The following is a 26,730-nucleotide window of genomic DNA, read 5'->3' on the forward strand; positions in this document are numbered from 1 at the left end:
CAATTCGTACTTCTGGAGAGATCCTAAAGAAGTCTTATCTATGCTATTGGCCTTGTGACTTCCATACAGATGAGCATTTGTGACTCTCTCAAAAGCAAATTTTGTTGGACAGTGTTTTTGGAACAGGTACAGTGTTTAAATGTTTCCACTGTGCAAATAGTAGTTTTGGTTTATTGCTAAAAATAAAACTTAAGGCTTCTCTGGGGGGGAAAAAAGTTTCAGCATATGTAGAATGTGGATTAAGAAAAAAAACAACCAAAACAAACCACCTTTTATTCTTCCAAATTCTGGATTATTTAAAATATTAATTGTAGTGGGCTCTTGAATGGTGCAAGGTGAATATTTCTAACTACATCTGTGTTCACATTTTCTTACTAACCAGAGTTGTTCCCACCAGAGTTAACCTGATCTCTTTGAGCATCCAAAATTCTGCGTATGACCTTCATACAACCAAAAAACCTGCTCTAGTTGTGTTCAAAGACAAAACTGTTGTTACCTTTAAGGGATAACAAACAAGTTATTTAAAAGAAACCCTGTCAGGGTTTCATATATTTACTAGGAGATGCTGAGATTATTTTTTTATTTCCTCCTACAAATCTTAATGTGGCGTTAATGAAACAGGCAAGATTTTAAGCTCTGCTGGTTGTTAGAGAATTTTAATAATTATGGTTCTCTGTGAACCTTTGAAGACAGTTTTGTTGTGCGAAGCATATTTTTTTTTAACATGCCCGACTTAAATGCTTTCTTATCTTCATTTTTTTAAAATATTTGGTAAGAACCTGTAGTAAATCAGTGTCCACTCAAGTTCTGTGTTTCAAAAGTACAAATGAAGAATATGTTGGAGTAGCACACAGATTGCATCCAGAGCAAGTAAAATGTTTGTTTTGCATTATTTTGTTGAAAGAGTGCTGTCTCTCATGTGATAGTTCACGCACTGCTTAGATGGAGTTGCAGTGTTGTAAAACTTAGGTGAGACTTGCCAGGTACCAGCAGTTTTCAGGCTAAATATGGGAATGCCAAAATAGTATTGATCTGAGTTATAGAATTTAATTTTAAGTGAACGTTTTTCAGTAGATGTAGGTGTTAAAGTGTCATAGTGCAGGCTCAGGTTTAGAGAAACATTTTTTACAATTTTATTCTCATTTGTAGTTGGGCTTTATGTGCTGTTTTATGCCATCGTAGTCTAGGTAATCATTCACTTGCATATCTTTATCTCAAAAATAAATTACAGTGAAGTTCAAAGACAAGATGATAAGACTAGATTTTAATGACATTATTGCACTTTATTACAACTTAAGAAGGAGGACCATTGTCCATTGTTGGTTATTTCTTCAGTCTTAGAAAGTGATGAAATTAATGCCCTGTGTTTACAAAGTGAGAATTTAGAATGTATAGAGGATGGTAGGATTGTATCTTTAATCCTGCAGAGCTTTGAATATTTAAGTTGGTTTGGTGTTCATTACTGTCTAACTTGACTAGGTCTAAAGATACTTCTTTTCTTTAGCAGTGGGTGATGCTCTTAACTTGCCTTGAGTAGACAAAAGGTGCTAACTCCTAATTAGTATGGTTATAATGGGGCTGTATTTAAAAACATATCACAAGACAGATGATATTCCAAGTCTAGACAGTTAATCCTGTCCTGACTGTTGGTTTAAAGAAAATTTTTCTGACGAGGAATGTTTTTAGTAGGTTCTCCTTAAACTGAAGGTGCAGACCTGAGAATTACCACAGCACATTTATAGCTTTTGGGGAAGATATACAGAGATTACACTCTTACTTGGTTTCCAAATCTATCTTTCTAGAACTGTGAAAGAAACTTGAATACTTTTCTATATAACTAGTAAAAAAAATACAGTATTTATTTTACTGGTTATAAGGATAAGGTTCTTCCCTCAGAATCTTTACCAAGTAATACAGATCATTGCTTCTTTTTTTTTTTTTTCTTAGGGTAAAAACACTTGATGGGAATCTTATTCTTTAATATTGTTATGCAGGATTTTTATGAATGACTGTAGAGGTTTTTTGTAATGTTTGTTTTCTACTGTCTCTTACTTTCCAGTCACATCAACTGTACTGGAAGAAGTAAAAGAAAAACTGGATCTTTTTTTCCCCCTTCTGTGTGGCAGTGGTATTGAAAGTTAAAAGCTGTGTTTGTGCTTCCTTTGCTGGGCAGAATTTCTTTTCTTTGTTTTGTTTTGTGTTTTTTTTTTATTCTAAGATGACTTATTTCATATCTTTGTCACTCTAATTAAAAATACGTACTGAGATCTCATTTGAAAAAACTCAGATATAACGTTACAAAGGCGTGGAATCTAAATTTCTTAACACAAATCAGTCAATATAGTTTTGTAAGATAATTGCAGTTGAAAATGAAATGTTTTTTGTTTTCTTGAAAACAGGAAAGATCTTTTGATCTTAAACTTCTGTATTTTTTTGTCTGTCCTTGAACATGACATACCCCCTTCCATCTGTTCCCTCACCTTCCCTTGCCCTCTTCCTCCCAAAATCTTAGTAAAGAGCATTGAAATGTTGCCAGGTTGTTACCAAGAAATATAGTCCAGGTTGAACTGTGGTTAAAATTACATAAAAGAGTTCTAACTGCTAGAAAGAACTAAAGTTTCTCCTTGAAGGAGCTGAACTTTCTGACTTGCTTGTGTTTAGATTCCTAGGCATCAGTGTAACAACTAGGTGAATGTCTACAAGCTGCTTCCACAAGTATGAGTAGCACTGTTGTGCTATTCACTTAAGTCAAATACCACTGATAGGACAAGGGAACTATTTTTTGGAATCTACCTAAGTGAAAACATGTCAAACAGCTGAAATGTCAAACTTCAAATAAGTCAAAAGAATTTATTGCTTGTGTAGTAGGTATCTTAATAATTACAGTAGACTCCAAAGTCTTATTAAGCAGCATAGAAAGAGTAAATGAATTATTTAACTTGATGTCATGAAGCCAGAAGAATATTTAAATTATTGAAAGTAATACCAATATGTATTTATAGCTATATGTTTCCCCCCCCAAAAAAAATCCCTTACTTCTCCTTGGGAGGAATATTGGACTTCAGAATTTATACCTTCAGTCACTTAATCACCATGAGCTGTACTGGTACATTTAATAAAAAAATAAATATACTTGGACCTTAAAGTTGTAGATCTGACTTACAGAGTAGTACTCTTACAGAATGTGGACTGTGTGTTCTTGCGGAAACACTTCATATTTTGAAATATTTGTCAAGAATAATAGGGTAACAGATGTAAATGATGTCGTCTTGGAGAGTAATTGCTAAGGTGCATACAGACATTTTTGTGTAAGTTTAATCAACAGTTATTTACCACTTTGTAGTAGATGGAGAAAAATTTTTGCATAAAACAACAGATACAAGGAATAGCTTAAAGCCAAGATTTTTTTTACTGGGAAAATAATTTATTTGGTTTTTTAACCTTTGAATTTCTATTTAAAAGTGTTTTTCATTTTGCAATGATATAGTGTGACACACTAATGTTAGGTAGATAGTATATACTTCTCCAAGCAGTAAGGACTATTGCTATCAAAAAGTAATTTTTTCTCTTACTCTTCTTCATGTGCTGTACTTGTCTTGTATTTTACAATTCCTTCACTCTCCAGCTCAAATAATTTATAATTTCTGGATGGATAGGCCTTTTTGTGTGTGCTTTATTTTAAGAAATATGGCAGGTATTTAGTAAACTTAGAGACATCAAGTGATTGGCAGTTAATTTTCAATTTTGGGGGTTGATTTCTGTAAATAAAACTACTACAATCTATAAACATATTTTTCTGTATACCTCTACTTACTGCTTCTTTGATCAATTTCTGTTCAATAAACTAATTCTTGTTCTTTCTCTGTCTTTAGCTTTTTTCCTTTTCTACCACTTACTCTTTTTCTCTTCCTAGTCCCATATTTTGTCTAACTTCCACTGAGAGAAGAAAAGGAGGAGTGAAGAGAGAGAAGAGGTAAGGGGAAATCTTCCTTGTTTTAATGGACTGGCATAAAAATTTGAGGAAGAGAGATCTCTTTCCATCACTTCTTCAGGAATATACAAGAGCACTCTTGGACCAGATAGTGCAGGGAAGATAGCAGAGTTTCTACCATAGAGAAGAGCGAGTTTCCACTGGCCATTGGCTAACTGACAGACTGATTTGAGGTTTATATTTAAAAGAGCAGGTTGCTCTCCACTGCCTGGAGCTGGTGTAGTGCGTGTGATGACCTGTATACTCAAGGATTGATACTTACATGGTGGTAACTCAAGTTTTTTAAGCAGGAATCTTGAATGCCATGGAGGAGGCAGGTTTTTCTTTCTTCTTTATTCTAGATCCCAAACTCAAGACCAGTTCATTAAGCTTGGCTGTCATTCTAAACATGACTGAGGTTTTTCTATTGAACGTGAAGTCCTGTATTTATTGTATCAGGATGTTTATAAGTATGCTAATGAGCTCTTTACTTCACCATGCCTGTTTTTACACTATATGGGAACTGGATTAAGAACAAAGTAGGAGGAGGAGCCTTGCCCTGTAGTAGTCTGGCTGTAACAGCCATGTTTCTTAACTAAGTAGGTCTAATGATCACTAGCTCTCTGTCAGTACAGCTGATAACTTTAAAAAACAAAAATTTGTTAGAATCAGGAACTTAGTACTCTTGAGATCTCTGAAGCTCAGTGAAAATACAAAAGGGGATGGAAAGGGCCAGCTGTGAGCAGTGTCTTGGGAGAAGCAGAGAGAGGAAACATGGTGATTTCAGCTATTATCTGTTGTGTGTGTAGCTCCAAACCAGCCACAGCAGTTACTTTTTTTCTTTTTTTTTTCTGGCTGACAGGGCATATGAGAAGGAGGTGAGGTGGACCCAACTACTGGCAATGTGTAGGTCAGTGTGGATGGTATAGGAGGTTTTTGAGGGGCTTGTGAGTGGGGCCAGGACCAGTTAATACTGTGATGAGGAAGATGGGGTTGGAAGATACTGCTATGAGAGGGATATAGAGAACATTAGGTCAGTGAGAATGGGCACAAACTACAAATACATAAGAAACCACATTTCTTTTAGAACAAGTTGTTTCTTCTATGTGATTTGCAGGAGTTGGTCTTTAATGGGTCCTAATTTCTATGTTGTATTTGTGTGTGCCTACTGTGTCTTATTTTTACTTGCTACCCTTATTTGTCTCAACACAAATGTGAAGTAGACTGCTAACTTATCTGTTAGGTTACCATAGATAGCAGCAAACAGTAGCAAAGGTCTGAGTTTAAACTCATAGTTGTTTCTAAGCCTGCATGCTTTATACTGCAGCTGCAGTGGCGTAACATTTGGAAGTTGGATATCCTTCCTAATCTTTTAGCAAAATCTGTACCATGGTGGAGTGTGTCAGGGGAAACAGAAAGAGCTTCCTTGTGGGTAAGATTAGTCATTTATTCATGTATTCTGCTTCTAGGTCTGATTAAAGATGTGTTATTTCCTTAGAAACAGCTAGCAATAAATCAATGTTCAGATTACTTTGATATGTGTATTTATGCTATGTATATATATGCTCCATATATTTGTCCAGATTACTTTGTGTGTAGAGACATACGTATACATATATATATATACACACACACATCAATATTTGAAGGAAATCTAGAGTATATCATTAAAATGTGAGTTTCTTTCGCTGGTTTTCCAAACAACCTGACTATTGTATAGAGAAGATGCCAGTGCTCAGAGCAGATGTAGAGACCAGGTTTAGCAAAACATACTTTTTTTTTTTTTTTTTCATAAAATCTTAATGTTTTCTGCTCTCTTTTCCCTGTAAGTGCCTTCCATCAATTTAAAATAAACATTTTTTTTTTTAAGTTTAAAAAAAAAAAAAAGTGGGCAGGGAAGCCAAGTAGGAAAGCTTGGCTCTGTGACAGTTCAGGACAGAGCTTTTTTTCACACTGGAGCTGTGGACTATGACACGCTGTATTGACAGGTGCATTTTCACTTAGAAATTTCTCCTCTATAGATCATGCTAGGGCATAGGCAGATCAACTTTTTTTGTAGGCCCATTCTTGTGGATTTCTTTGTGTGAAGGATGTTTCTCATGGCCACAAGTTAAAATTGTTGGCCTGTAAATCTCAAGGAAGGCATGACAAGAATTGCTTTTGCTAATGATTGCAAAATGTGTATATGCATATGATGTAATAGGGTGGAGGGAAGAGGAAAATGTTTAGATTGCACGCTCAATAAAAGGCAACTTACGCACAGAAGATTTTTTTTTTAAGTGTTTGTCCTCTAAATTATCTTTTTCCCTTTTTCTAGTGTATATAGTAGGCTTCATTTGGTGTCTTCCAATTTTAAGGTAATTAACTGTGTTCCTGTGTGCTGTATTGAGTACCAGCACTTCGAATATGCTTTTATCCACCTCCCTTTATAAAGAAAGCATTTGTAAGGGAAAGGCACAAGCACACCTTGTAGGCTTATTTTCCTGGTATGGTAAGAAAAATCAAACAAAATACTATCTTCTGGTCATCTCTCCCTTGTTTCCTGAGTTGACTTGTATAAACCAGGATCAGCAGGAGTCAACAGAGGTCTGAAAGCAGTAGTACAATTTTAGAAATCTTTGAACCTTGCCCAAAAGACCCTAGTGAGATGGGAAACCGTAGTTCATTTCAGAGTGATCTTGTGTGACTGTGGAGCCAACCTAGACCCATATTAGCATGAGTTTTCTACTGGGAGCAAATGGAATTTGGAGTTTGGGCTTAGTGCTGTATGAGTACAGACGGATTGCTTTTACATTCAGATTGACTTTAAGTTACAACCAGATTAGCTTCTTGTGCTGGTTGGACTGAAAGGTCTTGCTTGACTCAAGACTGTCATGCAACTAGTTTGTGTGTTTTACGTCTGAATCATTTTTATCTGTAAATCTGGTAACTCTTCTCTACCCTTCCTCTTCTTCGTTGGTCCATGCACGAGTGGAAAATTGACTGTACAGATACATCAATTTGTTTCAGCAGTTTTTTCTGTTTGTTCCAGTGAGTTTCAAGTTAATTCCCCTAAATTTGTACATGTCCCTTAAAAAACCAAATCTTTACACTGTGTGTATTCTGATACTTAAATACTGCTCCAGGAAATTGTTGCTAGTATTCTGCCTGTAGTTAAAGGGTGTGAGGCAATGGGTTTTCCAGTACTTGTAGTTTAGCAAAAGAGAGCCTATTCTGTGCTTGTGCTCTGGGGAAATAAGCTTTACTTAAACATGGGGTGAACTGCCTGTTTCTCCATGGGCTGGGAAATACAGGCTGTAACTTTTCAGATGTTCAGGAGCGACAGTTATTCTCAGATGTTCCAGTTACTCAGTTTGCTAAATGTGGATAAATTATCACCTTCACCTTTTACATATTTTGTAATATTTAGCTTTTAAAGAAAGACAGTTGGCATGTGTAGATAGGTTAGAAAGTTTTGATTATTTTTTCCCACTCCAGTTATGTGTATTTTGTATATAGACCTCATGAAGATGCAGAGCAGTCACAGTATAGAGATGGTAGTTTTGTTAGTATATTAGTCTATCCACAGTGACATTAATTGAGGACTTTGAGGTAAAGTTGCATGCGTTGGTATAAAATCTAAATAATTATTTATCTTAAACCAGCACTGTTTCCTCTTATTAAATACTCAGCCTAATTATAGGCTAATCTAATTATAATTAGATTTTTTCCCCTTGAATTTCTCCTCTTTGTTTAGCAAGGCCCTGGTAATTCTCTCTGCAGAGGCATTCTGTGATGAAATCCCCAAGTCTTGAAACATCTAAACTATGTAACTACTTTTTTTTTTTTTAATCTTGTGATTGTCAACACATGGTGATTGGTAGAGGCAGTTACTAGAAAAAAATATTGAAGAACTTCAGGTGTATATTGAAGTCATAAAAACAGGAACAAAAAGACTCAATATTTTTGTAATGCCTAGTGATGTGAGAAACTTGTTAGCAATCAGCTTACTAAAATTAGCTCAGTGTAATCCACTAATTTTGTGTATGAGGAAATTTCTTAGATTTGAGCTAAGTAATTTAATTGTAAGCTCAATTCATTATTTCATTGCTGTCCCTTTATAAATTAGAAGACAAATGTTGTATTGCCCCTTTCTTTGAATTTTATTGCTAACTTTTATAGTGGTTTGTTTTGGTTTTTTTTTTCCTCCTTAACTTTGAAATGCTTTTTGTGTTTAGTATCTATCACATGATAGCAGGATCTGGAAATTGTTTTATAGGGAAGGAAAGACAAGGAATAATGACGTCTGTGTAAAAAACTGTCAGATGTACTAAGAAGAGTAATAAAACCAGATTTCATTATTTTTTTTTCCCCTCTTTGGGTTTTTGTAGCATTAGGAGTAAATATGGATTAAAAAAAACCCCAAACAAATGAAAGAGTCTCACCTTTTTCTACTAACTATATGATATTATCTCAATACATTAATTTATCTTTAGAATGTTTTTTATCATAAAGGCAAAAACATTGTTATTGATGCTGCTGCCACCTCTTATCTTTAATTTTTATGCCCCCAGATGAGAGCTTTATTATTCTTACATATACAGAATAGTTTCTGGCAGGCTTCTTAGTCCTATTTCCTCTTTCCTCTCCCTTGTTAAAAAAGGTTAAATGTCTTGCAAAGGTGTAGCATATGACTATGTGAGTTGTACCTTTCCCAGTACAGCAAGTACTGTTTGGTTTCTTCTGGCTTGAAAAATATGCTGCATTATTAATAAAAATAAAGGTAAGATGGAGTTCTCTGATCAGGTTTATATTGTTGCTTTCTGTTTGAGTGTAAGTACTGAGAACTCAGTTTCTGAATTTATAAAGGAAAATGCAAGTAAAAGTGGTTAAGTGTGGGGGTTTTTTTTGTTTGTTTGTTTGTTTTTGTTTGTTTTTTGTTGGTTTTTTTTTTTTTTTATAAATTCCTACCTTAGGAAGAAAACCCTCACACACACAAAAAAAACCCCCAAACAAACCCAAAAAGAAACTTAAATGGAAAATGTCATGGAAGAATTTGTCTGGACTCTTGACACTTACAGGATGATTGATAGCTGGGATTATGAAACCTTGTTAGAGTCATCTGGACAGTTGGCTAGCCTTCCAGTTCTTATTTTTCAAGTGTACTTTCTGTCTAGGTGATCTGTCATCTACTTGTTTCCTGTAACTGTTTTATATAGCTTTTGATGGTCCTACAAGAAGGAAGTGGAAGGAGGGGAAAAAGACATGCTGATAAAGTAGGCCTGGAGTTTCTTTCTGCCAACATCTGATCATAGCAACTGGATTTAGTTTTGGATGTTTGGACTCGGTAGGATTAGGTTCAAAAATACTGATGTGATTTCAGGAGACTACCCATTTACCTTCTGATTCAAGAGTAGAGCCCTATGTATTTGGGTTTTTTTCCTTCCTCTGTGTACCAGTGGAAAGGTTACTTCTGCTGTCACTTCTAAGTTGATCTTAGAAGGACATGACAGAAAGGAAACATGTGGTCTTCATTAGACCACAGAATAATATTGTGTAAGTGGAATACCTCAGGGATAATGTGTAACTTGTTTAATGCATAAATGATGTTCTTTGTACAGAGCCACACAGATTAATAATTTGGAATGCATTGTACTCTTACACTTCTGTTAGAGCACAACTAATTTTTTAAAAAAAGGTTCTGTTATCATAAGCAAAATAGATCATGCAAAGTATGGTGAGGCTTCAAATATTTTAGACTTGATGTGGCTATTAAGTGAAAAAAGCTCCTGTGTATTCTCTAGAGAGAGAAAGAATTGCCATAGAAAATGTAAACCCATGTGATTGAATAGTAAGTACAGTGTGATAAGCTTCTTGCAGGAGGTTGGTCTTACGCAATATGAATGCTTTAACCAGAGTGAAGAAAAAGTTTTTTGCTTTTTAAGATGAAAATCATATTTTTAGGACAAGATAAATTTCTTAACTGAATTAAATAAAAGCAAAATTTCTTCAAATAAATAATGTGTTTTCATATAATAAAGCTGTGCTGGTAGCCTGATAATGAAGAAAATCTGATCAATTTAAGAAATTACCAAAATTCTTTTAAAGCTTCCATTGAATTATCACTAGAAGAATAGAGTAGGCCCTAACAAAATTGGAGATCCTCTATTGTTGAAATTAAGGTATGGTTAACAAACTGCTTTGCCCAATAAAAAGCTGATCATTGAACTTTGGACTAACAGTTTTTGTATAGTGCCTTTTAACTATATGACCCTGAAATTAACTGGACAAACCAGTGTGGTCTAACTTCAAATTCATGCACTGGTTGGTGAAAGACTTTCTCAAACAGTAAATTGTGCAAAGACATCTTCTCTAGCACCCTTCTTTCTATTGCCTCTGAACAGTTATTTAAATGAAATGCACCTTAGAAGCCTATGGGTGACAGTCAGAGGTCTGAAAGAATGATGACTTGAAATAGATGAGTACTTGCAGAAATTGGAAAGTACTGTGTTATGGTAGCAGATAGTATTTTATGACTCACCTAAAATACCAAGCCTCAAAGGATAAGTAATCACTTTTAAGATGGATAAGGAAGAAAGCTCCCCAGTAGTTACATTATTTTCTGTTCTGAACTTTTCAGTTTTTGTAGTATAATCCACTAAAAATACTGGGAATGTTTTAGTGTGTCATGACTGTACTTCTGGTTCTGATGTGACTGAAGATAATTATTTTCCTTCATTGCAAATCACTCTGGTGTTCATCCTTGGATGGCCTGTAAGGTCACAGTCTGTTAATAAGTGGCATAGCATAATTATTTATTTTAAAAAAGGGCGCCCCAACTTTAACTTGGTTCTCAGATTTGGTAACCTCATCTCTCTTCTTTCTATATTGACTATGAAGGTCACTTGAATATATGGTGGTTGGGCAAACTCATTTGTTTTATATGAGTTTGCAGGTACTTCCCTCAGTCTCTTGGGCATTTTTGCCTACATTTGTTAATTTTCAGTTGTTACTCTACCTAATAGGAATTGTTTAAAGAAAATTCAGTTAAGAAAGACCATGCCACCACCAAGAGCAATTTTAAGTGTGAGAAACCTATGTTCAAGTGAGGATCTTGATCCCAGGCAGTGGTGTCCAGTATGTCTTCTAGACCTACTTTGAAATACACTAAAACTGTTGTTTGATTGGTTTTTTAATTATCCAGTTACAGGCATAATATAAATTCCCTATTATGCTAATTATTTGTTAGCGTAGGTGAAACTACAGTTGCTATAGGGGAACAACCCTTAACCTATGGTAGCTGATTTACCTGGACTAAAAAAGTTTACAGTTTCCTTTCAGTTATTGGGTGGAAGTTAATTTTATATTTATTTATTTATTTATTATATCTTTTCAGAAGAAGAGAACTTAACGCTAAGCTGATGCTTCCTGTAAGTTGTAGATGAGGCCATTCAAGGTTCTACCCTATGAGTAGAGTAAATAGAGTAGATGGTGGCAGAATGCGAGTGCTCACTTAAACTGCAAGAGAGGCTTGGGATTTCTCTTATGCCTGCTACTAAAGATATTCTATACTTGCTTTTGGTTTAACAGGTTTTTCTTGCTGCTTATTCCTGAAAATAGTATGCTTTTTTCCTTAATTTTATGCATAGCTAGTGATATAGTTTGACATTTGTGGTATTTGATAAGAAAATGCTCAGTGTTTAAATGAGGACAGCAAGATATCTCAATGGCTAGTTGGCCTAATTGCTTTCCAGTTTGTTGTATTTGATGACTCGTGTAATGGGACTAAAACACAACTTCTGCTGTCTGGAGGGAGAATGAACTGTAGAAGGTTTAGGCACTTAAGAGTATGCCAAGATGTCTTATGTTAATTGCTGGACTTGAGTAGTGAGATAAAATTTAAGAAGTTAGATGAAGACTTGGTGCCAATTCATACCTTGGAGATGCCCTGCAGATGCCACTTCATCATCCTGAAGGTACTGACTTCAGCAATAAAAGGAGCAAATTCAGTTTTAAGTCCACAATGCTTTTCTGAAGTCCTTTTTATAAGTACCCTATTTTTCACTGGAGGCTTGTTAGTTTTTTCTTGGCAATCTGATGTTCTTTGGCAAGGATGAGCGCATTAAGATATGTTCATCTTGAAGCTGTTGGGCTTTTGTAGACTTCAGCAAAGATACTACACTTTGTCAGATGGGAGGAGTGTATTTATTAAGGCACTGTATGTGCTTCATTGCTAAGGAGTCTGTGTTCTTGCAATTTCGACATTTTGGAAGGAGTTTGCAATTATTCATTGTGCAGGTATTGAAGATGGGGGTATTTTGCTTGGGTTGTCTAGTCAACTTGTGGAAAACCTTGACTATATTAGGCTATAAAAGTGCATTTGTTTACTAATCTGTGAATGGAGACAGCTGAGGTGCTGCTTACATCTCCTCTGCTGTACTTGGTTTGGTGTTCTGCCATACTCAGTAAGAGGAGTGGGAGACTGGTGATAACTGGCATACAGGTGGGATTGTTGTATTGACTTGTGTGAATCAAGCAGATTGTAGCTTTGCTCTATAATTAAAAACTACTACTGATTCTTTTCAGTTTGCTACTTCAAAAAAAACCCCAAAACACTCTAAAATTGTCCTCTGATGGGTATAATATCTTCTGATGGTGATCTATTAAAATGAGCTGGAAATTGTTTCATGTAATTATTGTGAATCATTAGAATGATTTTGGTTTTAAAAAATACAGAATGGAAGTTATGGCATTGTTTCTTTTGACATCCTTAGTTTGTATTGTGAATGTTGAAAGTTGTTGGTTTTAAAGTGCAGAACAAAAGTGGACAATGCTCTCTAAGAAATATTTGAAAAAATCCGTAACCAGGTTTACACTGAAAGTTACAGCAACTAGACTCTTGACAATATAGAGTAGAAAGCTCATCACACTCTTAAAGTAAGTGTATTTGGAGTTAACTTTTAAAGATTGCTGTTTTCCTTTTGCTTGTGTGAAATAAAACTAATTGAATCATTGTGACAGATAAAAGTAAGTTTGGTTTTTGTTTGTTTTTTTTTTTTTTTTAAATACAAGATGTAAATTTGCCTGGTTTTAAAATTAACTGATGTGAGTCTGCTTTTTTTTTTTTAAACAGGGTTTGTGGATGCACTTAGATGTTTGCAATGAGCACTGTGGCTGGCATGCCCCAGTGTTTTGGATACCAATGCATAGGACTCCGTAGTAATCGAATTTATCAGAAACGAACGTCATGAGCATAGTGATCCCATTGGGGGTTGACACAGCAGATACTTCTTATTTGGAAATGGCTGCAGGCTCAGAGTAAGTATGTGAACAAAGTTTGGAAGTTTTCTTATCTTTTGTTTTATTTTTTTCACTAGTGAGTATTTTTTGAATACAAGTGGAAAGGACTTAGGGGTCTCCTTAGTTTTATTGAGTCTTTAATTACTTAAATTAATAACTGTTACTTTATTCTTAAGTCAATTTCTTCCTCTTCAGGGAGAGCAAAGGAGAGAAGCTAACTGTTATATGGAAACATGTTTTTCTTGCTTATCAGTCTGAGAAATACAGATGCTGCCTGGTTTGCTTTTCATACTTAAATACTTTACCATTTCATTTTCCTTTTAACTATATGTAAAAAAATAGTTTTGATTTCCCATCCTTTAGTGTAGTAAATTACAAGAAAGTGGTAGTAATTAGACAAAGATTTTTTTATTTTTGAAAGTTGAAGGCCTACCTTAATTAACTAATACCATGTCTTCACAAAGTTGTTATATATTGGAAGGCTAGTAGAAATTCACTTGTTAATAATTCATTTCAATTAGTAATTGCGGATAACTGTGTATAAAGGACTACAAAGAGCCAGTGAAATCCTGAATTCAAGAAACTCTTCCTTTGCATGAAATAAGCATACTGAATTTCAGGGGTTTGTGGGGACTTTTTTGTTTGTTTAGGGAGAGGTGGTGTTTGGTTTTGGGTTTTTGGTGGGTTTGGGTTTGTTTGGGGTTTTTGTTGTTGGGGGTTTTTTGGGGGGTTGTTTTTTTTTTGGTCATCTTTTTCTCTAGTGGTGTCTGAATCTGTAGAGTATCAATAGGCTTGATTTCAAGTATTGTTGATCTCCAGCTGGAGATCTTTTCTGTCAAACAAATATCTCACCAACTGTGTAGTGTCAACCTGGCTGTCGAATGTTACGAGAAGAGAAATAGCATTTTGGACAACTTGGTTCTTTGAGAGGTGAAAGACCAAGGTGGTGTTACAACTTTTACCAGTTTATGTAGCTGTGTATATTTCAGAATACTACCTGGATTTTTTTTATTTTTCCTCTTTTTCTCTATTGCTTGTGTATTGGAATGTGTGACAAGTGTTTTTCAGGAAGAAATGAGTGTCAGAAGCTACTAAAGGTGGTGTTAAAGAGGATTTGTGTAAACCACAGTGAAACTTGTATACTGCTTTGCACATGCATAGAGAAAAAAACTCAGTTTGTTTCTTAGATATAACAAAAAATGTTAAAGAAATAATTTAGAGTAAATTGTTTGGGTTTTGTTGGGTTTTTATAAAAAAAAAACCCACACTTGAGATGCTGTTACTCTTTGCCTTCCTCTGAGCCTTTCTGTAGTGATGTTAGACTTGTGCTATCTTTGGTTACCACAAGAATACTTTTGCTTGGTAGATACTGAAACAATAGATTAAACTTATTTTGCATACATACTTGAAATCTTTCATAAGCAAAAAATAAAATTTGTAGTGTTTCTTCATTTAACAGGTATATTGAGTAACTAACACAAATTTAAATAGCTTGCAGTCTTTGCTTGAGAATGAGTGCTAAGTAGTGTTACTTCATTGAAGAAGCAAATTACTTCCCTTCCAAACTTTGAAAGAAATGTTATGCACTGTGAGTGGAACTCTTGAACAGCTTTTTAAGGGGATGTTTCTCTCCTGTGCTTTCAGTTGCATATAAAACTATTCTAACTTTGCACCATTAATCTGAAGAAAACCAAGTATTTGCAATTTTAAGGTTCTTGTCACTTTAAATTTATTTAAAGTTGTTTTGATGATCTCTCATATCATGAACACTGGTTTCCTTGGTGCAGAAAGTTTTTTAACTTGAGTGGCCTGTTCACAGCTCTTTGTTACCTTTTTGTGTGGTTTTCTTTTATGTTTAAAGAAGGTCATGATTCCCGAGGTTGCTGACATTCCTTTCAGACACAGCATGCCATGCTGAGATTAAAATAAATAAATATAGTTGTCAGTATAAACAAGATAGAGTTCATAGTGTGTTATTTGCTTGATACTGTGGCATGGCAACCCAGTTAGGAACTGCTTTTCTTGAGATGTTAAGTGACTGTTACCAGTGTCATCTTTGCCATGCTTATGCTGAGAAAGGTGTAGTTGCATGATTGGCTTACACCAACTTACAATCTCTGTCACTGTCTAAAGAGGGTGTCGCACAAAGGTGTGTCACTAAGGTACCAGCTTACACAGCTGCAAGCCTTTTCTGTCACCATCTCTGTGATTTACATGGGGTTTTGTACATTTTCTTGCAGAGAGCAGCATGTTGGATATAGATTGTCTTGAGCAAGTTCTCAGTAGCGATCATAGACTGTCTTTGAGCAAGTTCTGGGGTTTTCCCAAGAGGGAGGAGTTGGGATTTCTTCACTGTGACTGAGAGGTCTGATATTGCTTCATTAGTTGCTGAAGCATGAGCTGACACAAGAATGGGGGAATGGCAAACCTGATTATGTAGGAGGAGCCCAGGAAAAAGCTCTTAGCTTACTGCAGTTTCTTATTGCCAAGAGTTTTTTTTCTTATGCTTCAAACTAAGGGATAAGCCTATTAAAAAGGAGGATAGTTACACGAGTACCTAGTTTCACATGTGATTTTAGTAATTGTAATGTAGCTGTGTGGAGAATAACTCTTAGTGAAAGGTTTGAAAGTCTTAAAAATGTGAAATAGTCTGTTTCTTATGTTATTTGTACCTAAGTGAGCTCTCCAGTGGTGGATTGATCTTCATAGTGCCATAGTAGTCAGAATATAAATATTTTGCCTTTCTGTGTAGAAGGTTTAGTAAAGATGAATATGCATGACTTCTTAACTGCTATAGACCTTTTGTGATACTAAGCAGAGCCAACCATTGAGGAAGGTTCAAAACGCACTTCCTGACTTGAGAGTGTTAGTCTAGCTTAGAGCATGAGTATAAGCTACGCATTGGGAAATGCCATTGATGGTACTGCTCTCCTGTCTCTAATAGCTGTATATGGTTTTTTCAGACAAGGCCTGTATAAGGAACATGACAACCACAGTATGTGGGTCATTGTGTTGTGTTCAGTATCCAAGAGAGAAGATTATGAACACTGGTGTCTTAAATAAATGAAAACCTACCCTCCCATTACTGTTGTTGAAACAGGGACTTTTTTAACCTTTTTTTTCCCCCCTCTTTTAAAGTATTTTAGGACAATGGGAAGCTTGCCAGTTCCTGTAGACTGTATCAGGCCAGCCTATACTTGTAGGGCCTGCTACAAGATGTTTGGGTAGCAGAACTCACTCTGAGGTAGAGTAGAAGTGCTCAGTTCTTAGTTATCCAGGTACCAAAGACCATCAGATGTGTTTAGTTAGATGAAGTGTCTTGAAATAGAAAATACTGGTTTTCATACAAAATATATTACATTCCTTTATCTGAGCTGACCTTCAGTCAGATACTGCTCAGGTGTGCTGTTGCAAAGGGAAAACAGACCTGAACTCCTTGAAAATTAGACCTATCAAACTGGCATAAGACAGGTTGATGCTGCTGAAGCATGTTTGGAAGCAAAAGGTTTCATTTGGAGTTCTGACAGATGTTTTCAGGAAGTAGCATTAGCTGAGCTTTCATAGCCTAAAGCTTGGATACCCACCTGCCATTGAAAATTTTAGTTTTAATGATATTTTATTTTCCATCTGAATACCTACCTTTTTATAAAAGTGGTTGATTGCCTCAAATTCCAAGGACTGAATGTATTTCGGTGTTAGTCAAAAACTGCTTCCTCTTTCTTTCTTTTTTTTTTTAATTGTTACGTGGGCAGAAACAAAATGGTATTTAAAAGGAATGGGGTGAGGGAGATGGGACGTTTTGAAGAAGAACTGACTATTGCTTAGGGTGGTTGATAGTCGATTCCCTTAATCTACATTAACTGCAAGTTTGCAGGGGCTGAGGATTTGTAAACTCTCTGATCTCATGTGTTGCTGATTTAATTTCTCGCTAGTGCCACCTGCTGGCAGCTTGCAGGATGCTCTCAGTTCGCATTGCTCTTTTCAATACGAACAGTAGCAAGTGACCCAGAACATGAGAGGTGTTTCACTTGGCAGAATGAAAATTATTTGAGGAGTTTTTAAAAATACAGGTAGCTTTTCTTTTTTTATTCACTCGAGAAAGTATTATGTTATTGTTTTCAAATTGCAGAGATGTCTTAAATCATTGCAGCCCAAGACCATGGGGGAAGCTCTTTTTGTGGTGCTTTTTTTGTTCCTTGTTAATATGTTGCACAGATTTGAATTGCTGACCACAACACTTAACAAATTTATATGACATTTTAGCAAAATGTCATGGTCAGTTTGTCATAATACTTCTTTATTTTAGGGCATAACATTAGGATTTTGGTCTAACTTCAAATATACTATATTATAATACAAACATTTCAGTTCTGATGAAAACTAAAAATACTGTAAATATCTCCCTTAGGCACTAAGGGTGCAGTTGTTAGAGGTGAAGCTGAACAATGTGGTGTGTTCGGAAGACTGACAGGCTTAGTACCTCAGTCTGTTACAGAACTGGCTTATGCTCAAAAATACAAAAAAGGAAAACCTCATCGTGTTCATTCTGATCTGAATGCTCACACTTTTTCTTCCTGAAAGCTTGCTTTTTGGGGTGCCCATAAAAATGCCAATGGTGGGATTAGAGGAGGTGTCTGTAATACAACCATTAGTGCCTTGCTACTTGAGCCCTGCTCCTCGAGTTTAAAAAAAAATAATAAAAAATTAAATTGCATGGTGTCTCATGCTTTAGTCAATTGTACAATTAAGTATTTCACCAAGAGGTGTTCCTTCACAAAACTCTCAAATTCCAAGATGCCTATTTGAGAAGATGGCCTTGACCTTTGGACAAATTATAGTATGGAGGATATGTTTTCTGTTTAAGATCAGTGTCATGCACATGGTGGGCAGAAGAGGGATAACAAGGAGTTCAGTGAAGAGCATATTAAAGTGTTGACAGACCTGCCTGACAAAGCCAGAAGGTTGTGTGTAGTTCTATGGAGAAATCATAGTCATTCTGTGCTGCTTATGTGATGAATATCACTTTCCTGTTGACTGTTAAGGAAACCTACAACGATGATTAACTTCTAGCTTCAGTGAATGCTCCACCACCTTCGTCCCGTATTTCTGAGTCTTCTCCACACTGTTCCCCACCCCACTGTAGCATTTGAGTGGATAAATGGAACAGTAACAGTTACATTCAAAGCTCTGGTGAGCATATTTTATAATTTAAAGAAATATCTGTGGTCTCCATGGATAACCATTTGAAAAAAGCTTTGCTGAAAGCTGATTCAGTTCTGAACTTGTATTTATGTTAAAACTTCTTAAATACAAAGATCTAATTACCTCTATCTTGCCTAATTTTCTCCCGCATCTTTTCTATCTTACCTTGCTCAAGTAAGATGATGCTTTTTAGCACCCATGATTTAAAAAAAAACAGAGAAAAGTTGGAAAAGCTGTGCCCTTCCAACAGATGTGCCTTTACTTACTTACTGACACAGTGCCTTGGTGCAGTAATCATACACCACATATGCCATCCAGTTAATCCTTCTGATGGTCTAGCCAATCAAAATGCCAATGAATGAGGCATTGATTATCCATCCATCAAGGATAGGACAGATATTAACTTACCTTTCTCTGGTTCAAGAGGCTCTTGACCATTGTACTGCTTCTACTGCTGTTCTTCCACATTTACTGAATGGGAAAAGCAGTAGCACTGCTAGTCTTATCCACTAGGCATTCAATGCTCAACTTTGCTTCAATATATGGAAAATACTCAAGTTTTCAGAGCAGGACAAGGAAGGAATTCAGGTACAATCCATCCTTCAGCAGTGCCACAATTAATTTAGGAGAGTTTCCTTCATTAACAATAAATATTACCGTGACCAAAAGCCACTTCAGTTTTAGATATTGATGCTTTGCCCTGCCTTTCAGTGTAAAAACCAACAAAAAAACCAGGACAAACCCACAAACCAAAACAAAAAACCCACCACCAAACCAGCCCCAAAACTTCGGGTAACTCTGGGTTCATTTGAAGTTTGCCTTACTGTGATTGAATTGTACAGTGTAATGAAAAAGATGCAAGTTATTGATTAAAAGTGTCTCAGGCGTGAGAGTGTATATGTGCTTGCATGCACACATGAATGTGGCTGTTGAGGAAAGGTAACGAAGGTGTAACTTCTTGTGCTCAAAGAGATCTTCCCATTTTAGTATCCCTTTATCTTTCTTCTCTTGCATGTTCTGGTTTAGTGCATATAAACTATAGTTTGTATATTAAAGAAGGCACTGCCTTTTGCTACAAAACCTTCTCTCGCAAATTTTTATCATTTTTTTTCTTTCTATCTAAGGATAAATCAATTAACTACCCTTTTTAGATAGATTTGCCCTGCTTATGATTTCTGTTTGCAGAACCGGCACTCTGCTGCCTTGAGTACTGGTTCATGTGGATGATTGCAGGTGGCGCGCTAATGCTGTGACTGGGTGTCATTGCAGAATGGAATAGGATTGGTGGTCGTGCAGGGCTCTGCTCTGTTGGTTTGCAGCTCTGTGAATTACTGCTTCTAACGTTTGTCCTAATTGAGCTGAAGTCCTTTCAGCAGCCTCTGTTACAACTGCATGGATTTATGCATGCAGACTGACGGCTTCCTGACAAAGTGTGTAACATACTTTTCTGTCCTGGATTTTCAGGTTATGTCATGTGATTCAGCATGCACTTTTTTGAGAAAAGTTTTGTCACTCTGCATTGGCATAAGTTCTCAGCTGCTCTAGAAGCTGCATTTAAAGTGAAAGAGGAGGGTTGGGTTGCCTTTTTTTGTTTGTTTGGAGTTTTTTGTTTTTGGTTTTGGGTTTTTTTTGTTTTGTGGGGGAAGGTGAGGGGGCAGTTGTGGGTTTGTTCTGACACCCTCCCCCCACAGTTTTTTGTATGCTTCTTTAAATAAAAATAAATAAAACAGCAGGCAGTTAATTAGAATTTGTGCAACAAGCATCAGTAATTTATTAATATAAATTACATAGTAATTGTATTTATTGTATTTAATTGCATTAATTGTATTTATTCTTCTTCTGTCTTTTGCCTTGCAGACCAGAATCTGTAGAAGCTAGCCCTGTGGTAGTTGAAAAATCGAACAGTTATCCACACCAGTTGTATACCAGCAGCTCGCATTCACACAGTTACATTGGTTTGCCCTATGCAGTAAGTTTCATGCTAAGTATTCTGTGTAAAATAGGTTATGTAAAAACTGCTGTTCTTAACTGGAAAAACTCTGATTCATGCTTACATTTATGTATCTTATTGGGAGTTGGGCAAGTTTTCTAAAGATGGTTGAAGCAAAATACAGAACATAGTATATTTACATGTAAAACATAGTTGAGAAGGTAAAAAACAAGAACAAGCAATGGCAGAAAAAAAATTAAACTATTACTAAGAAGTTCTTTACAAAGTGAATTCCTACACTGATTTAAATAACCATCAGTGTATGAACACTTAAGAACTATAACCTATCTTTCAACAAAAATCTAGGACCATAACTATGGTGCTCGGCCTCCTCCAACGCCTCCAGCTTCTCCTCCTCCATCAGTGCTTATAAGCAAGAATGAAGTAGGCATATTTACAACTCCCAACTTCGATGAAACCTCCAGTGCTACTACCATCAGTACGTCAGAGGATGGAAGCTATGGAACTGATATTACCAGATGCATTTGTGGCTTTACACACGATGATGGATATATGATCTGTTGTGACAAATGCAGGTAATGAATATTAAATTAATTTAAAAGGTAAAAGTTAAAAGTGCAAGCTGCTCTGAAAGTAAGCGTTCTTAATGGTGTTTTAATTAAGTTGAGTCATAAGAAATTTCCTTCCATCAAAACTGTGTTTGAAGTTTGTGTGGCTTTCTAATATGCAAGGTAGTTGGTTAAGGCCAGTGAGCGTTTTATACACCATTCCAGTGTGTCTCGACTACTCATATGAATTTGTTCATGCCTTTTCTTATGCATTGTTGCTTAATAAGGCTATATCTTTTTTCCCCTGTAAAAAGGTTATCTCTGGTATTTTGTCCAAGTTATTTAGTATGGGGAAATAAAGACCTAGGGGATTAGTTCTTAAGGTGCATGTACAGAATAATAAAGCATCTTGGTAAATTATGTGTATTTAAATTGAGTAACTTGCAGGATGCAAAATAATCTGAAAGAAACTTCTCAGATATTGTTTTTTCTGTGCATGATTTTTCTGATAAGAACTCTTCATTTTCAAAGGACATAGTTTTAAGAATTCTAATAACTATGAAAAGAATAATCCAGATTCTCATTGGAGAAGCTGAAGTTAAATGTTTAAACTTCTGTGTTCATACTTGAGCACCTACTTGATTGTAGTAAAATAAGTGGATGCTGTTAAATACTTGGACTTGGAAAAATGAGCTTAGAATTTTTTAGAGCTGATATACTTAACAGGAGAAGGCAAATCTGGATGTACTCAGCATTAGCCTGTATTTTTACATTCAGTGTGCTTAATGAATGCTGCTGAATTTATTAGAATGTTGTGTATTTCTAAAACAATTGCTGTGGCTAACTGAAATATTACTTTGAACTCCATTCTTCTGTCTGCTTATGCAACAAGCTTTTAATTAATTTTGATGGTCCTTGATTGATAACCTTTTCCCTTATTTTGAAATGTATTTAGATGTTTTTTTCAGCATTGGAGCTGTAGGCAGTCACCAGTTAGGTAGAGTCTGCTTCTTTTGAAGAAGGGTTTCTCTATGAGGAGTTGGAGAGAGTTCTGATAAATTCACAATGAAAGATAACAATGATTTCTGTTTCCCAGTACCTTTTAGCAGTGTGGGGATGAGCATGAACTACTGTGCTAGGTTAGCCTGTGAACTAGCAAGCAGCCTCTCTTTCCTGACTGTGGGAAGCAGTTGAAGTTCCTCCTAATGCTGCACACAGTCAGGTGGAGTGTGTGTGTATAAAAACATGTATTTATATATTCTATTAAAATATGTAAGTAAATAAAAACATATATTTGTGTATATATCTTTATATAGAAAATAATATTTAATATATATTTTAAAAGGAAATTTAATCCTTTTGTTTAAAAACAAAACTCCTGTTACTATGTAAAGCATAACTCTTGTTGCTGAGGGTATTTGTCTCTATCTTGTTCTCTTTTGTGATAATTTACCATTTTTTATTTCCAGTGTTAGAGAAAAATTTCCAAGAGGGAAAATGAGTCTAAAGAAGCAGAGAGACACCGGGAGACAGCCACAAGATTGGAATTACAGTGATCAGTGGAATAGAAAATCAGCTAGCAGATTGGTGGTGAAGACAGTGATTGAGATGTAGTTTTAGGCAGTATTCATTCAATCTCAGTAAAGATCATGATAAAAAAAAGAACGGCTCTCTCCTTCTCTGTGTGTGTGTGTGTGTGTGTGTATTCTGCACACAATTTGAAAAAGAATACTTAAAATTAAAAGGTTTTTTCTTTTTTTTGTTTGTTTTTTCAAGTGTCTGGCAGCACATTGACTGCATGGGGATTGACAGGCAGCATATTCCTGACATATATCTGTGTGAACGTTGTCAGCCAAGGTGAGTAGTTTGTTTAATTTTGAACTCTAAATAAAGTAGAATGAGTAAAGAATATAAGAGAAGGTACTGGCACAGCCAGCAGATGAAACACGGAGCACGTGGCATAATCCTGACAGCTCTTTTAAAGGAGCTACGTTTCTGATGCAGATGATCTTACCAGTCTCCATTCCCTTGTTCACAGTAGTCATTAATTTCACCCTCACTAGGCAGCAGGGATAAACACTTGAAATGCCTCTTGAAGTAGCAGTCATTCCTGGGTCCTCTCTCAGCCTGACTGATACATAGACAATCCATTCTGTGTTTTGTTCCATGGCTGTCATACATTGAGAACCCCTAACAGCAGTGTTTTCACCTCAGGTGTCCCACCAGTATTTCTCAGTGGTCTTTGGCTCCATTCCAGTAAGCTGCAGTGCTCAGTTGTAGGATTTCTTGCCTTGAGACACATGGTCTGAATCTTGGGATTGTCCTATGCTAGAGCAAGAGTTGGACTCCATGATCTTTGTGGGTCCCTTCCAACTCACAACATTCTGTGATTTGTGTGTCCTCCCCTCCCGCCCCAACGTGATGTCACGTGACATGACAGTGAGGGCATTTTGTTCTGACTGTGTGGTAGGGACACTATACCTGACGGTTGTCATAGCTGGCCTGTGATGTAGAGTGTAAAATGCTCCCTGTTACTTACATTGCAGATTGTTAATTAGGCAGTGAATGAGATGCATGTTCAGAACATTTCAATTACCGATAAATGATTATTTTATTTCTGAGAAATACACTTTGTCATAGAATATTTTTTTAATTGTATTGTGATGATTGTTTTGAAGAATCTGCAGGAAAATTGTGTAATGCCGGCTTATCTGTAATCTGTGGACCAACTATCAATCTTTCTTCTGAGTTACAGGTTTTCGTTGTGTTTCAAATTATTTGGATACTTGTGTGTGCTTTGGATTAAAATGGAATGGAGCAGTGCACAACTGATGTTTGTCTTTATAAACATTCAGCTGTTTACTGTTTATTCTGTAATAGTCAATAGAAAATGGTAACTCTGAAAAGGTCTTTTAATACTTATATATATTGATACATAAGTGTGAAGAATGGAATAAAATCTATTTTTTAATTTCAGGAGTTTAGATAAAGAAAGGGCAATTCTGTTGCAACGAAGGAAAAGAGAAAATATGTCAGGTGAGTAAAGCTTAAAGATTTTTCCTTAGTAAAGGTTGTAAAATATTTTATCAGCTGTGTGGAGTTGAGAGTGTATACACAGTTCCTGCAATTTTGATAGCCTTCATGAAATATAAGGCTTAGTAAATCAGTGCCTTTTATTTGACTTTATCATTACTAAGATAATATTATATCAGAATTGTTGCAGTTACATGTTTTATTAAAGGTTGTCATCACTACCTTTTTTCTTATCGTTGTGGAATATTTCGGTCCGAACATTGTTAAAGTTTCATAATAATCAGTGTAGCTTTCACAGTAACTAGACTGCTTTGAGTAAGCTACTGGAGATAAGATAGAAAAGGTTCAGGTTTCTTCTGCGATAAGAGAGGGTTACTAAGTCTACTTTCTTTCTGGAAAAAAATTATTTCACAGCTCTCTTACTTTTTCCTGCATAGTATACATTACTCATATCATCATGCTCATCTCTTATAGCTATTCCACTGCAGGCGATATTCCTGTCTCTAGGAAGTACATAATTGGGATTTAAAACAATCTAGCATGGTTTGGAAAGAGAATCCTAATTCTGATTTGTTGGCTGTAGATTTAGGTGTGTGTATTGCTATGTTTTTGGGCTTGTTTTGACAAAGAAAAATGAGAGTCTTTTGGCCTTCTACTAGGTGAGGCTTGTAGTGCAAGTACCTGTTTCAGTCTCTCTATTTTATGAAATTGGTTCTCCTACTGCTTACAAAATTTCAAAACTCAGCCAAGCCTAACTTGTCAGGAATTGTGTGCAGCCACTACCAACATGTGTTGTGGCTTTCTTGATGGACAGGTGATACTTTCGAGCTCTATTACCAAAGTCATAATTTGGGAGGAAGTCATCCTCCTAAACTGAACGTGTTTTACTTTCAAATCGTTTCTCTGAAGTACTGGGGTGCAAGTGTGTGTGTGTGTGTGTGTGTTAAGATTTCTTTAAAAAATACCATGTAGATAAGGTCCTGCTGCCTACTTCTTTTGCCTTCAGAAAATTCTGAAGTGTGTGATGTGACCTAGAAGTGTGCTGATAAGCCACACACTTCTTGGTGTGGTTGATGCTTTCTGCTGTCCAGTGCTAAGGCACCTTAAGTCCCATAAAGGCATTAATGACTTAGAACACCACAGTAATTTTTGTATGTTTGTGATTCATTTGGAGTTAATGAGTTCACTAAGTGATATGATGATATTGTGAGGATGAACTTGAATTTACATATGAGATAGGGGAAGTTGATGGTCTGAGCTATTTAAGTAATCTTTTAGGATTTGTAGGAAAGCTATCTGATCATTTACTATAAACTTAAGAGAAGAGAGAGAATAAAAATCTTAGCAGGAGCTGAAGAGATTTTACCTTTCAAGTTAGTGTTCAGCCATCCATAGTCCTGATGATTAGTCTTTTTAAATCTGCTTTATGCATTCAGTAAGAAAAGAAATACTAAATAGTAAGTCTTAAGTATCAAAACAGAGTAAAACCAAAGGTAATTCTAATTTTGTTTAGCCCAAGACTCAGTTGAAGTGCAGTATAAATTACTGTGATTTATAATACATAACTTGAAATTAATATATGCTTGCATCTCTAGTTAATTTTCATTTAGCCAATACATTTGCTTCGCTAAATGCACTTTTTGTATGTTGACTGATATTACATGGTTCAATCAGACTTAAAGTAATTTAGGGTATGAACTGTCTTACCATGAGACATTAGTAAAAATGGCCAGTTTTCATTGATTATTCTAAGCAGGAAATGCAAAAGTGGCACAATTTGAATGTGTCTATTAAATGTTTTAAGTATTCAACATATTACAGTATGTTACTTGTAACTTACTACTAAGTTACAGGTGATTAAAGGTAGGATTGCATTATTTGGATGTTTTTTGATGAGTAAGTGTGTATATGTATATAGGGCTTTGGGGTTTTTTTTAAGCTTATGTATAGTAGGACTTTTCATTTAGATATGAGAATATTTCACAGTATAATAGTTTTATTCTAAAGATTTGTAAAGAGCTACTGCTTTAGCCATGTTGCATCCAAAGCTATACAGTGGGGAGCAAGTAGTACATCAGTTGCTTTGCCTCAAAAAATGAGCTTTTAAGTCAGTATTTCACGTGATACGATGTTTGGTGAGAGTCTTAAACTTTCATGTGTAGCCACATCACCTTTTTTCCTGGCAACATTTATAGCCCATTGTTCTGGGGTCTGTGGTTGTATGTGGTGCTGTTGGTTTTGCTCTTCTGATACAAAAATGTAATTCTGATGGTACTTGCTGTGTATTGGATTCCTTATTGTGGTTCAGTGGAGCGGTCACCTTTAAGGCTCCGTTAAGCCCCCGGTCAGTTGCCCTGGGTTTAGTTTTTTTGTTGTATTTTTGTTGTGATTTTTTGGTTTTGTCTGTTTTTAAGATACAGTATCTATATGTCTAACTTGTTCAAAGATACTGCTTCAAGCTGCCTGGTCTTGAAACTGGTGCTGATGAAATTACTTGCTGCTTATGGGGAAACTTCTTGTGAAATTCAGAGTTCGTATCTTGCCTTCCAAGATGCAAAATCTTCCCTTAGTGTGCTCTTCAAAGTGAAAGCAGGTTATGTAGGTTAGGAAGGAGTGTCTGAAAACAACTCTTGTCTAATTACATGTTCTGTTGAGGTAATTATTCTTTGCAGTAAGTTAGAGCACAGTGTAGACAACAATATTGAAATGCTGCTTCCTTAAGGAAGACAGTGTTTTGGGGGGTTTTT

General features: G+C 35.8%; 1 protein-coding gene across 1 annotated transcript in view; it reads left to right on the plus strand.

Moving 5' to 3' along the window:
- Positions 1 to 26,581, plus strand: part of LOC104522078 (inactive histone-lysine N-methyltransferase 2E-like) — a gene marked incomplete at its 3' end in the record, with an annotated part of 30,554 nt that extends 3,973 nt beyond the window's left edge. Inside the window, exons 2-8 of the mRNA XM_010164262.2 lie at positions 3,914 to 3,973; positions 13,083 to 13,267; positions 20,309 to 20,420; positions 20,748 to 20,977; positions 22,727 to 22,807; positions 23,928 to 23,990; positions 26,398 to 26,581. Of these exons, the coding sequence (XP_010162564.2) occupies positions 13,197 to 13,267; positions 20,309 to 20,420; positions 20,748 to 20,977; positions 22,727 to 22,807; positions 23,928 to 23,990; positions 26,398 to 26,581 (741 nt within the window). The remainder of the gene's footprint in view (positions 1 to 3,913; positions 3,974 to 13,082; positions 13,268 to 20,308; positions 20,421 to 20,747; positions 20,978 to 22,726; positions 22,808 to 23,927; positions 23,991 to 26,397) is intronic.
- Positions 26,582 to 26,730: the final 149 nt, after the last annotated feature.

This window comes from Antrostomus carolinensis, unplaced genomic scaffold (genome assembly GCF_000700745.2).
Source record: "Antrostomus carolinensis isolate BGI_N321 unplaced genomic scaffold, ASM70074v2 scaffold43023, whole genome shotgun sequence".
NCBI lineage: Eukaryota > Metazoa > Chordata > Aves > Caprimulgiformes > Caprimulgidae > Antrostomus > Antrostomus carolinensis.